The 12,883-nt window shown below is 39.7% G+C and overlaps 1 protein-coding gene across 1 annotated transcript in view; it reads right to left on the bottom strand.

The window, feature by feature from the left end:
- The window catches only part of DOCK4 (dedicator of cytokinesis 4), a 142,947-nt gene that overhangs the window by 41,811 nt on the left and 88,253 nt on the right, over positions 1-12,883 (bottom strand). The window contains exons 19-27 of the mRNA XM_053465191.1: positions 9,030-9,127; positions 8,610-8,693; positions 8,154-8,254; positions 7,579-7,660; positions 7,005-7,175; positions 4,222-4,414; positions 2,371-2,498; positions 613-747; positions 107-205 (exon numbers count right to left, since the gene is read on the bottom strand). Coding sequence (XP_053321166.1) covers positions 107-205; positions 613-747; positions 2,371-2,498; positions 4,222-4,414; positions 7,005-7,175; positions 7,579-7,660; positions 8,154-8,254; positions 8,610-8,693; positions 9,030-9,127 — 1,091 coding nt within the window. The remainder of the gene's footprint in view (positions 1-106; positions 206-612; positions 748-2,370; positions 2,499-4,221; positions 4,415-7,004; positions 7,176-7,578; positions 7,661-8,153; positions 8,255-8,609; positions 8,694-9,029; positions 9,128-12,883) is intronic.

A 12,883-nucleotide genomic window follows, 5' to 3' on the forward strand; every position in this document is an offset into this window, starting at 1 on the left:
TAAGCACCTGAGTTCCTGTGGGGAGTGTGTGCAGATTCCTGATTCTGGTGACTGAATACAGTTTAGAATCATAAACTCAATCATAAAAGTCATAAGACTGACTTACTCTGAGTTCATCCTTTGTGCTGAAACTGTCCAGAAGTTGCTGGTAATGTCGGTCTGTCATTTGCCTCAATAGAGATAGCAGGGAAGCAACAAATTCACCCTTGTGGTAAATGATAAAGAAACATGTAACTATTATGGAAGACGCCATCATGTAACTATTATAGAAGAAGCAATCATTAAAAGGTCAAAAAATTAATAATATGCAATTATTTCTCTCAGTTCCATAGAATGCAAACTAGACAACAAGAATTTAAGAAATACTGTAAAAAGCTCTGTTTAGTATATAGCCCCAATAGAGCAGCCAGTCTATGTAAAAATAATGTGTTAGGGACAGATAAAGAAATAGAGAGAAAAATCATGAGATAGAATTTCAAATTAAAAATTGCAGATTTTTTTTTCTATTGAATAAACCCATTTGATAAGCCAATGCCTTGTTTTGAAATGGCTGGACCTGTTATTACACTTCAGCATACCCTAGCATTGCCAGTAGAAAATCCCATTGCTTACAGTTACGTCCTGAAACTGGAGTCGCATTGCAGTGCCTGATGCCTGAGGTCTGCTTGTAATTTCTAATATTGTGCGTAGCAGTACATCTAGCAGGGTGTTCACAATCACATCAACTTCCTTCATGGCAGACTTCTCCTGAAATATTTCAAAACGTTTTATGATAAGCATGATTCTCCTAAACACGAAAGAGCAGAATGATTAAAGTAAATGTTCTGTACCGTACTACACTCATATCACATCTCTCCAATGTATATAATGTTGTGATTTATTAGACAGAAATACCAGAATATATCGGAAAAATAAAACATAACACTTGGAGTCTTGTTCTGGTGAAACACAAAGGTTTAGGAAATTGTAGAGACTTTTTTTTGTTTTGTGCCTTTTTGAGAAATTATGTTAATAGGAAGTCCAACAATGTAGTCAGAAACACAGAATCTGAGGGCAGAAACCTTCTGTCCTTGGTATTATTTTCAGGATAGCCTTATGCCTATGTCATGCATGTGTCAGGATCTATGTTTTTGCTTGCTGTTGCATCCAGGCACTGCACGCCTGTGTCTTAGTTTATGTTTCTCTGTTCCTTGTATTTAACCTGGCCTGTAACTATGTTTGTTTCCTACCTGCTACAGGTCAGCACCTTGGTGCATCTTTAGTTTTGATGTTCTATTTTTGTAACTTAGAGCTAGGGTTAGGACTTGCCTGATGTGAAGTACTGATCAGTGGTGGCAAGCTTATATCTTAGAGCAGTATGATCAACTAAATCTTCACATGTTTTGCATCAGGTCCTAGAGGTAGCCTGTGTGTTCCTTTGGTATCTTTATTTTTGTTTTCTGCGTGCCTATACCCCTGCCCTTCCCTTCCATTTGTGATGCCTGCCTCGGCACCTGTACCATCAGACCAGGCCTGAACCTGGATCCTGCCATAAGAGCCTGCATCTATCTTGTACTGGATGCCTGGCTGCTGCAACCCCTCTCCATGGGTCGTAACAACCATGTTTTAATTTCCTCACTATTGTTGTTGTGAGATAAACTATCTAATAAACCGTTAAGTCAGCGAGAGTTATACAAACATATAACCATGCACCATGCAAGTCCAATCTTGATTCTTCGTGAAAGAGGAAGTTCTTTATCTCACCACCACCACTGACCATATTGTTACCAACCAAATGTAAACATTCCAACATGAGCCACTGGCACAGTTGCTAATAGCATACATTTAAAATGGCCAAAAATGGAAACATTTGTTTTAAGGGCTGTGGCAGCTGATATAAACTTGGCAAGACTTTTTTTGTGACTTTGTGACAGCTAGTTACTTATTTATGTAACCGAATAAGGCATTTAGAAGAAGAATGTATTTTATTTACACAGTTTAATTTATAAACACATTTTCTGCTGTTTCTGTACACATTACTCTAAAAATGTGGCTGTAGAAAACTTGGATACACTTGGATACACCCACCAAACATTTTGAGATGATAGAGAGATGGAAAGAAAGGGATCCTAAAACGGGACACTCAGGAAGTATGTAACATTTTCAGAATGCCAGACAAACAGACCTGGGTATTGCACATGGGTGATGCCAGTTTTAAGGACACAGCATTTGGTATGGGTGGAAGGGTGGAGCATGGTGACAAAATGCCACTGACAAAAGTAGGAAGAGCCTGACGCGACATGACAACGCCACGCATGTAAGGCTCAAAACAGCACTTTTTGGTTATCACTGTATGGTAATGTATGTAATAAATGTTTTGCAACTACTTACTGAGCTGTTTTTCTTGCTTAGGCAAAACATGTTGCTAAGGATACGCGCACACATTACGAGATCTTTCTGCTCCTGCAAATGCATGTGGAGATGGTGCAGGACAACAGGCAGGAGAATGAACCGTGATTCTGAGAAAAGAAACAGGTCTTTTTACACTCGAATATTATAATCCGCGGCTGACCTAGTACAAAGCAGCGTTTTTCCGCACTTTACCAAATCCAAACAGCGATGGCACTCTTAGAAAGAAAATGTTCATTTATAACATAAATACTGATAAAAATGGTGGTTTATTTTAATAATCACATCTCCTCCCTTTACCCATAAAAACATTTATAAAAAATAAAATATGTACATAAATAAATCTAATATTAAAACAATCTAAAACAGAATTTCAGATTCCACAGCTTGTTAATAGTTATACGGCATAATATGAACAAAAGAAGAACATATCGAAATATACGTTTCTACTTTAATATTTTACAGTAGTACTGATTGTGTATCTACATACCTATTACAAATGTAACAATGTCTAAATAACCGAAAGAAAGCAAGTTGGAGTATAACACTCTAATGTCTTGTACCGTATAGTACCGGTATATGATGAATATACAGTAAATACTTAAGAATACAATGTATGTATGAAACATCTAGTGAGTTTCTGCAACCTTGCTTACTTGTACTTGGATTGACATTATTAACTTTGCTTCATTGGATTAGCATAATATACTGAAAGGGTCAATGAATGTGGCCAGTATATTTCTCTAATGGGTGCTGACCACAAAATGAATTAGTCTTGAGTTTGGTGCAGGGCGTATTGTTTCCTCCATAATCCCACCATTATTTGTGAGCGACAGATTTCGGCTCAGAGCATTTTGCAATTTTGCTATGAAACTGGGTAGCGTCTATGAAATGACATTGCGGGTGATGCAAGTTGTGTCTTGTTCGTAAAGTGTAAATAATAGCACTGGCAAAGGAAAATTGCTCCCTTTGATGCTGGAAAATCTGAAATGAAATTTAATTTGTCTTGACACTAACAAAATACATCGTATATATTCTGACAGATAGCTATCGCTATATCTATATTTTAACTTTTAATGTGTTTTGGGATTTAGAAGGTCAGAATGGATGCCTTGTCTGTGAAATATGTTAAAAGTCAGTGTGAAACAGATTAGTAGCACTGCAGGGGATAAGATGATTCCATAATCAGTGGTTCAGTCCATATAGATTTATGATGGTACTTTAAAATCACTAATTCTCTTGTCTGCTGAACTAAACCTCCATTCCCCAGTTAAACTCATATATTCCTGCACCCTTGCCGGTGCTTCTAAACAAACAATACTGTTTCTTGTTGATCTACAACCTATTTGTAATGTCATAAAACACATCATTGAGTCTAGGATGCTGGCCAGAAACTAAATTAGTTATAGCGAATCCATTTAACACCATGGAGGGACTATCAACGAATTCTGTATTAAATTCGTCATACGCTGATTCATCAATTACCGTCTTGTAAAGCTAAGGGTAAGGGTTCACGCAGTCCGTTTCTATACTAAATGACTAAGACAGGAGGATGGTAATATCGACAGGTGTCCATTCCACGAGAATACTCACACAGAGAAATGGAGCCTAAGTTGATTGCTTGTTTATTGAACCCAAGTAAAAAAATCCATAAAAACCTGTTAGTGACACTTTACTTTGCCTACACAGGAGTATCCACTCTATATTTCTATATATATATATTGGAATGTGTCATCTTGTCCTTGTACACAACACTGTGTATCATATACTGCAATCAGGGACAGGTACATGATTTTTTTGTTGTTGTTAATATCGGGCTCTTTTCTGATTTACCAGGTGTACTGTAGAGTTCGCTCTCCACTGTCTTTGCAATGCACTGAAGTTTTATCTCTTGAATGGAGTCATCTAGATGCATGATCTTTGGCAGACTGCCCAAAGTATCATGTACGAAATTTGCCACTTCACGAACATTAAAGAGCTTCAGCAATTCCGAATAAACAGCTGGGAAAGAATTCAGGAATACAGCCTGGAGGAGATTTGGAACAGAAAAACACAGATAATACGAGGAAGAAAAGGTTAAAATTGCTCATGTTCTAGGGTTACAAATAAATATTGTATGCAATAGGAGGTACTTGCTGTGCTGCAGTTGCTTAGAAAACAATGATCTGCTTTATCTGTAGCAAATATCGCATGATATGCGTGATTGATTTGTAAATTACTGATTCTATGTCATCCTATCATCTACTTAAGCAACATGCATTTGAAGCACATATAAATGCCCACCACTGTACATATTAAATTTGATTTGCAATGTGTATTTAACAAAAGAAAGATCTGGCTCGGTGCCGTAAAAAATGACGATGGGATCCAAACCACACATATCAAATTTTCTGTAACTTTCTATAACTGAAATCTTTACACATCAGTGACTTACAACAATCACTTTAGTGCTACATTCAGAATTGCTGTGCTCAAAAAAAGCAGAACAACATGGAAATAATTCAAAAGAAAATAGGGGGAAGGGGCAATCCAAAATGCAAGTGATTTAAGTTGTCAAAGTAACATAGGGATACAGAAGCTAATACGTGATTTTATTGGGCAATGGTATCAATATATCATTAGTCTATTACTTAATGGGACCATGTAAAATTGACATGTGACCAGTTCTGAATCAAATGATTAAGTGTTTCTCACGGTTAGGGGAACATTTTAAGACTGCCAATAATCCAAAGAGTTCCACAAAAGCTCCAGGGGCAATTAGAGCAGATGTATGATAAGTAAAAATGATTGAATGGGTCCTAACATTCCTCATAAATCAGTACTTGATGACATACCCTAAGCTGTTATTATGGGTTTTACAATAATACTACTATAGATAATAATATAATAAGTAGTTTGCGTTATCATTGTTGGCAAGCGGCAGAAACAGATATACACATGGGTTCAACAGATATACACTATTTCCCTTTTTTTTGCTTCTGTGGATTGTAAGTGTGCATCCCTTACGCATATGCTCATCGTACAATGTTGCTCCCAAGCAGATGTTTTGACCATCTGGGTCTCATCAGAGTGATGTTATATTCTAGTTCTTACAGCATAAAGGTAAAATGAATCTTCATAGTCCATTCAAGAATCTGCCACAGTGGGCTCATAGGCTATTCAAAGCACGGTTTAGAAGAAAAAGTTAACAGCTTATTTGTTTGTCATTTAAACAGAGCTGCACTAATTCGATAAAGTAGAAGTTTGGTTGTGGTTTCAACTCGCTAACTATATTCACTATGAAGGGCAAACATATATTGTCCACCAAGAAAGAGTGAGCTGACTCTGTACCATGCATATTTAAATCTGTGAGATAAACTTCCAAAAATCTCACAGATTTTACTTGAATCAACCCAGTCCTTCTTGCGACAGAAGCTCACTGTGGTTGGCCTGTCTTTTTCTCATATAAGTAGATCCACCAGCGACTATATATCCTTATTTTTGTTAATATTAGTTTATTCATTTTTTCCATTTTGTTTTATGCATGTTGTATTATTGAATGGGTTGGGAGTGTTATTTGTGCTTATTGAATCGGTATTATTGAATGGGTTGAGAGTGTTTTTTTTATGATGGGGCATGGGGGATTTCTCTCTGTGTTATACACCAAGCTTTTGGTCATAGAAATTTATCTATTTTGCCCTTTTTTGTGCGATTATTTATTGACATACAAGTTATACATTGAGAAGTCTACACAATATTATGTATTTCACTAATGTATGGTGAAGTCAGTGAGTTGAAATCTCCATAGCCTACCAAAATAAAAGAAATAACTTAAAAGGCATACCAATGATAAAAATGGCGGGTATCTTCTTCGTAGTATACATGTAAACACAATTAACTAAACACAGTTTGGGAGAATGACATATCTACTTTAAAACAATTCATGTACTTCATGTAGAATGCAAGTCCAATTTGGACATAAAGTACATGTCAACTAACGGTAATCCTAATCTTGCTTAGCATCAAATATGCTAATTAACACTAGTTAGCAAGGTTTAAAGTCAAATAACCCTATACTGTATGTTCACATTACAGTGCATCAGAATAACCATCATGTAGCTTTCCTGCTGCCGTGTAACTGCTGAGATATCCACACTCCTTTCCTTTTAAGAATCAGCAAACCAGTGTGGATAATGAGCTACATGTTGACTAGCCCTTAATTACGAAGAATGGTATAATATTCCACAATCTGACTGTTCCCTACCATAGTGACCCCAAGGTAGGGTTGCTATATGAGCCACCTTTTGCAGGACACATATATATTTCACATGTTGGTCTCTATGTTAAGTGTTGTCCTGTAGAACGGGATGTATAAACCCACAGAAGGGAATCTGTTACTTAGTTATACATGTCACATACTGTAAGGAAATACCGGTCAGCTCCATGCGAATGTATATGTGTCCCCATATAAAGTGGGCGATATGGCAACCCTACAGCAATGTACACATTTTCTAAGTAATGAAACCGATGGAGAGGTTCAAAATATCCTTCAGACATAGCTAATTAGGGCAACCAAGTCTACCCAGCATCTGGTTCTGTATGTATAATGAACATGTATGCCGAAAAGCAGCACTTACCTGCGACTGAGATAATGCACTAGTCCCTTTGCTCTTCTGGGACAGAAAGAATCGGATTGACATTAGAAGTTCTTGAATACAGCACCGGAACTCTTCCTCATTCTGTCCCCCAGTGGCGAGAGAATACAGCTTACGTGACTGCACAATGTATTTAAATATATATTCCTGGGCCTAGAACAAAAGTGCCATATGAACAATGTTTTATTTATTGATATGCTAAAATTTCCACTGTTGCCCCTGGTAGTCTTTTAAGCCCCACCGAAAGGGAACGGTAGAGGCTATCAAGTAAAGATGAAATCATTTTAGAAATATTCTATAATAATTTAAAATTCCTATACAGGTGCCTGCAAAATATACAGGGCTCTGCACTCCATTCACAAATTGCACTGCAAAACGCAATTTGAGAACCTGTCATCCTTGTAATCCACCCACCTATAATTATTAATATGCAAAAATAGGACTAAATCCAATTACTGTTACATCAAAGCGATAGAGCTTTAATCAGAATATGAATGTTTCACTGCAATGCAAATGAAGATACGTTTAACCCTTAGTATGTTATATCTCTCATTACCTTTAGTACCTCCTGGAGATGCTCTTGCCGCTCAGCTTCAATTATTCGGTCAACATACCATTTCAGAACTTTTATGAGGTCCCTAAAAAGTCAAGAGAGATTACAATCTTGTGATGTTGTGTAAAAATAAAAAAATACTGAATCTACCTAGTTCACGAATACATGAGTTTTACACTATTATGTCAGAGCAGTTAAGGTAAAATTGATTTGTGCCTGCATAATCTAATCCCTTAATCACTGAACCACGTTACAAGTCTTTTTATGATAAGATTACTGCATATAGTTTCCTTATGAGGTTTTTTGTTGTTTTTAAGACATACGTATATGTATGAATAGAGGCTTTGGCCTCCAGCCTATTAAGCATATTGAGTACATAGTCATTATAGACGCTGGAAGGTACAAGTATATTTGGAGCAGCCTTATAATTTTTTTCTTCAATATTTGATTGGGTAATTGTCCTCAAAGAAGGAGATCATTTCCAAGCTATGCATTTTCTTTTGGCATTTTTCAAAATATGATTATAAATATGCAGTCATTTAAAATACAGACTGGCAATACAGGAGTTCATACATTACCTGTAAGCAAGAGCACCAGCAAAATGTGCTTCTATATAAGTATCCATTACTGGTTTGAAATGTTGGAATTTACTGTCCTGCAGTAAATTAATTATATGGACCTATAAAAAAATTCACAGAGTTACTGTAGATACTTCAAATAGTTATACTGATAATTATCTTTGTGTGATCAGGGTGAAAGATATGTAGAAACAAATATACAATACTCTTAAATACTAAGATTTACGAATGCCTAGAAATCAAATGAGGCGCATTTGCCTACTTGACCCAAAGGTAGTCAGTTAGGATTTGGAAGAAAAAAACTTGAAGTCACTGATGACTGGAGTTTGGAAATACTGGTATATAGTAGTCCTATTATGTTTCTGTCTGTTGAAAGTGAAGGTAATATGTCATTCAGATTAACAGACAGTTAGCTAGATAATGAATTTCATTGTGAAGTACAGGGAAGGTACTTACCAGACAATCAAAAACTTTGGAAGCATACTTTTGAGAGCCTTCATCCAAAATTCCAAACAACGTATCCAGTGTGTCCTGCAGGAACTGTCGAGAGAGTAAGGGTGGTGCTTTTATTAAAGCAGTTATACCTAGGAATGCACAGAGTCTCCGGGTGAATCCCTCTCTTCCCAGGTCTCCAGATCATCTTCTTCATTCTCCAGTCAGGGGAACAGTGTTTGGCCATGCCTGGTCCCCGCCCACTTCCTCTGTTCCCTGTACAGTTCCCCAATCCACTAAAGGTTGTCTGCATCTAACCCTGCCCCTTCACAAAGCCCCTCCCCTAGATGAGGGTGAACTCCAGATAACATGCTCTGTGAAGTTGCCAGGTATGGTTATACAATAAAGAAGAGAAACATTCCAAAATGGCAAATAATTTTCTACCTTGACAATTTCCGATCCATCAATCTCTTTTAGCTTGGAGAGACTACCAGGGATTTTTTCTGGGTGCATTCGCCACTTTAGAAGATCTAGCATATCACCTAGGAAATGAATCATAATTTAGTAGTGTAGTTCAGAAAGGTGGTAGTTATCTCAAACACAGAGTATAATCATGCAATTAAAATTATCATATAGATGTCAAATGCACATGTTTTATGGATCAGTTGTCATGACTTCCACATGAAATCTGATGTGCAATAAAAGCCCTGTTTGGAATAATTTTGTGATTATATCCCTGAAACCTCATGTGAGTTACAGATAATTAAACACTAGTTCTCAAAAGAGATTTAGGGTACCTAAATGTTTTTTTAGTAATGCAATCTACCAATTAGTAGTGTTTGTAAAGAGACAGGGGAATGGGAATTGGTTCAATGGTAAATACTCGACTTTGGTGCCGGCCAACTCTTCGTGTTTGCCCGTTTCTTTGTTCGGCAGGGGCCTTCTATGCCATCAACCAATGAAGTGCACCTGCACTTCATTGGTTAATGGTAGACGAGCCCCCTGCTGGCGACCAATAGAGTCGCTCATTTTTTTTAAAAATCCTGTGCCGAAACTCGGCCTGGGGAGACCACTACGGAAATCCGTAGGTTCGCTGTGAGGGGTTTAATGTCCATAGGAGCGACTCTATTGGTTGATGGCAGATGAGCCCCCTGCTGGCGACCAATAGAGTCGCTTGTACATACTTTTAAAATCATGGTGCCGAAACTCGTCCGAGTCGCTCGTACGGACCTTTACCTCATGGAGTGGAGAGACCATGCAGGGCCGGCCCTATAATGGGGCAGACTGGGGCAATTGCCCCAGGCGGCACTTTAGAAGGGGCGGCACTTTGCCGCCCCAAGCGCTTTTTTTTTTTTTTTTTTAAGCGGAGGAGAGAGAGAGGGGCGCAGAGTGGTTTTCGCTTACCCGCTCGGCGCCCTTCTCTCTCTCTCCTCTGCGGCGAGTCTCCCTGTTCGGTCCCGGTGCCGGCTTGTAATGCAGAGCGCCGGAAGTGACGTCAATTTCCGGCGCTCAGCATTACAAGCCGGCACCGTGGCAGAGCAGGGAGACTCGCCGCAGGACTGTTTAAAGGTAAGTACCGGGGGGGGGATCGTAGATTATGGCGTCGGCGAAGTTTAAAATGCCGCCCCCCCCGGCGTCGGCGGGGGGGGCGGCGTTTTAAACTTCGCCCCAGGCGGCGTTAAGTCTTCGGCCGGGCCCTGAGACCATGGTCTCCCCAGGCCAAGTTCCGCCGTCAGATGTTAAAGGTCCTTAACTCCCGTTTCCGTTCCCATTATCTACGCAGCATTGCAGGGGTTAACTGGAGCGGAAATCAGTAGGTTCTCCGTCAGGAGTTAAAGGGCCCTGCTAGCGACTCTATTGGTCACCTGCAGGGGCCTCCTCTGGCATCAACCAATTAACCCCTGCGATGGTGCGTAGATAAGGTAGGCTAGATGGGGAAGGAACCAGGGAGATTAGTAAACGAAGACGAACACAGAGATTCTTCGTGTTGTGTGTCTTCGTTTACATTTTGCCACCGCCAAGTTTGTTTCCTCGGTATTCGGGCTGAACAATTAAAACGCACCCTTCGTCTTAATTGTATTGCTATTTAGCACCAACCCATTTATTATTATTATTTTTTATTGTTTTTGTTAAGTGACCACAATCCATAATCTCATTTGTAATAATGCAGCGAACATTGGGGGTTTCTAAACAAAATCAGCTTTTACTATATAGCTTTTTTTTGTTTGTCATTAATTGTAAAAGTTTGGATATATTTGTAATAAAAAATAGAATGCTTTACATTAGGTAAGGTGAGTTCTGTGGCTAAAGGAGGCAAACAGCTTCTTTTTCTGAATGCTCTGATAGAAATGCTGCTAGAGCCAAATTGTACTAAAGGGGAGCAGTAATATAACGGGAAGAGTAATCATATGAAGTGCGGTCTAGTAGAATATAATATAAATATTTTGCACCTGCTGGATGTATAATTAATTGAATACACTGAATAAGGGTTTAACTCTTATATGACTGTAAGACAGAGAAGTTAATTAAAAACAATTGGCACTGAGTAGCTTATAAATCAGTGGCACTTTTAATTTTAGGACCTTCAGAACTAATTGAGTGCTCCTGCTAATATTTTAGTACTATGAGTGTAATCACTAGAATATACTGGTTTTATTAGGTTAAATTGCTTACAGGTAGTCTTCATTACAGACGTTATGGCCACTATTTGACTTATGAATAGTACTGATCGTCCTATTAAACGTACTATTTAAAATCAAATATTTAAATACTTTAAGAAATAAACAATTCTGTCATTCTAACAAACTGGCAATTTCAGATTAAATCATAGCCCATTGTTATACCTAAAGCCATATGATGTGACTCATAGTCGGTAATAAAACATAACCTTTATTTTAAATATATAATTAAAAGCAAAATTGCAACTTAATCTGAAAAGAAAAGAACATTATTTTTGCTGAAAAAATATTAGTGAAAAAAAAAGAACCGTGTGTGCAGAAAATGCTGTGCACAAAAGTTAAATAAAAAATGTACCGGTTGAGAAATTCTGGCTGAAACCAGGTTATAACCCTCAGTCTAGTGACATAAACATATACCGTATTGGCTCGAATATAGGCCGCACTTTTTTCCCCCACTTTAAGTTTTTAAAGTGGGGGTGCGGCCTATATTCGGGGTCTAGCGCCCGACGCCCGGGACATGCAGTCCCGGGCGCCGGGCAGGCAGCGGGGTTAAGATACAGATCCCCCGCAGCGGTGCAGGGTACCTGCATCCTTCTCCCCGATACGCTCAGACAGCCTCCCCTGCCAGCACTTCCCACGGGGGGGGGGGTGCCGGCACGGGAGGTTATCTAAGCGTTTTACCTCTGCCCACCCCCGACTTACCGGAGCAGACTCCCGGGTGTCTTGCGGGGCCGGCGGGAGACATTTACGCAATACGCAAATGCAACTTCCGGTAACGGTACCGGAAGTTGCATACGCGTATTGCGTAGATGTCCCTCGCCGGCCCTGAAGACACCCGGGAGTCTGCTCCGGTAAGTCGAGGAGGGGGGGCAGAGGAGGACAGCGGCAGCGTATCGCGGGGAGGGAGGACAGCGGCAGCGTATCGCGGGGAGGGAGGACAGCGGCAGCGTATCGCGGGGAGGGAGGACAGCGGCAGCGTATCGCGGGGAGGGAGGACAGCGGCAGCGTTTCGCGGGGAGGGAGGGCAGCGTTTCGCGGGGAGGGAGGGCAGCGGATCTCGGGGAGGGAGGGCAGCGGATCTCGGGGAGGGAGGGCAGCGGATCTCGGGGAGGGAGCGCAGCGGATCGCGGGGAGGGAGGACAGCGGCAGCGGATCGCGGGGAGGGAGGACAGCGGCAGCGTATCTCGGGGAGGGAGGACAGTGGTAGCATATCTCGGGGGGGAGGACAGTGGCAGCATATCTCGGGGAGGGATGACAGTGGCAGCATGTTTTTTTTGGTGCTTTTTTAAAGAAAAAAAACTTTTTCTTTAAAAAAGCACCAAACTTTTAGGGTGCGGCCTATATACGGGGGCGGCCTATATCCGAGCCAATACGGTATATTGAATATTGGGTTTCTACTCTGTCTAATAGAGTCAACAAAGGAGTAGTCTGGTAATATAATTTTTCAAAAAATAATTTCAACAACCAGTAAAAACTTAAACAAAACCCAACGAACATGCCAGTATCCTTTCAACAAAAAAAGGAGGGTAAGGTAGTCTTGATTCATCAATTCCAACCCCTACTAAATCATTAAAGCAATAAGAAAAATGTTTTTAATGACAACAGGCTTATCGTTTAATG

The sequence above is a fragment of the Spea bombifrons genome, chromosome 4 (assembly GCF_027358695.1).
Source record: "Spea bombifrons isolate aSpeBom1 chromosome 4, aSpeBom1.2.pri, whole genome shotgun sequence".
NCBI lineage: Eukaryota > Metazoa > Chordata > Amphibia > Anura > Pelobatidae > Spea > Spea bombifrons.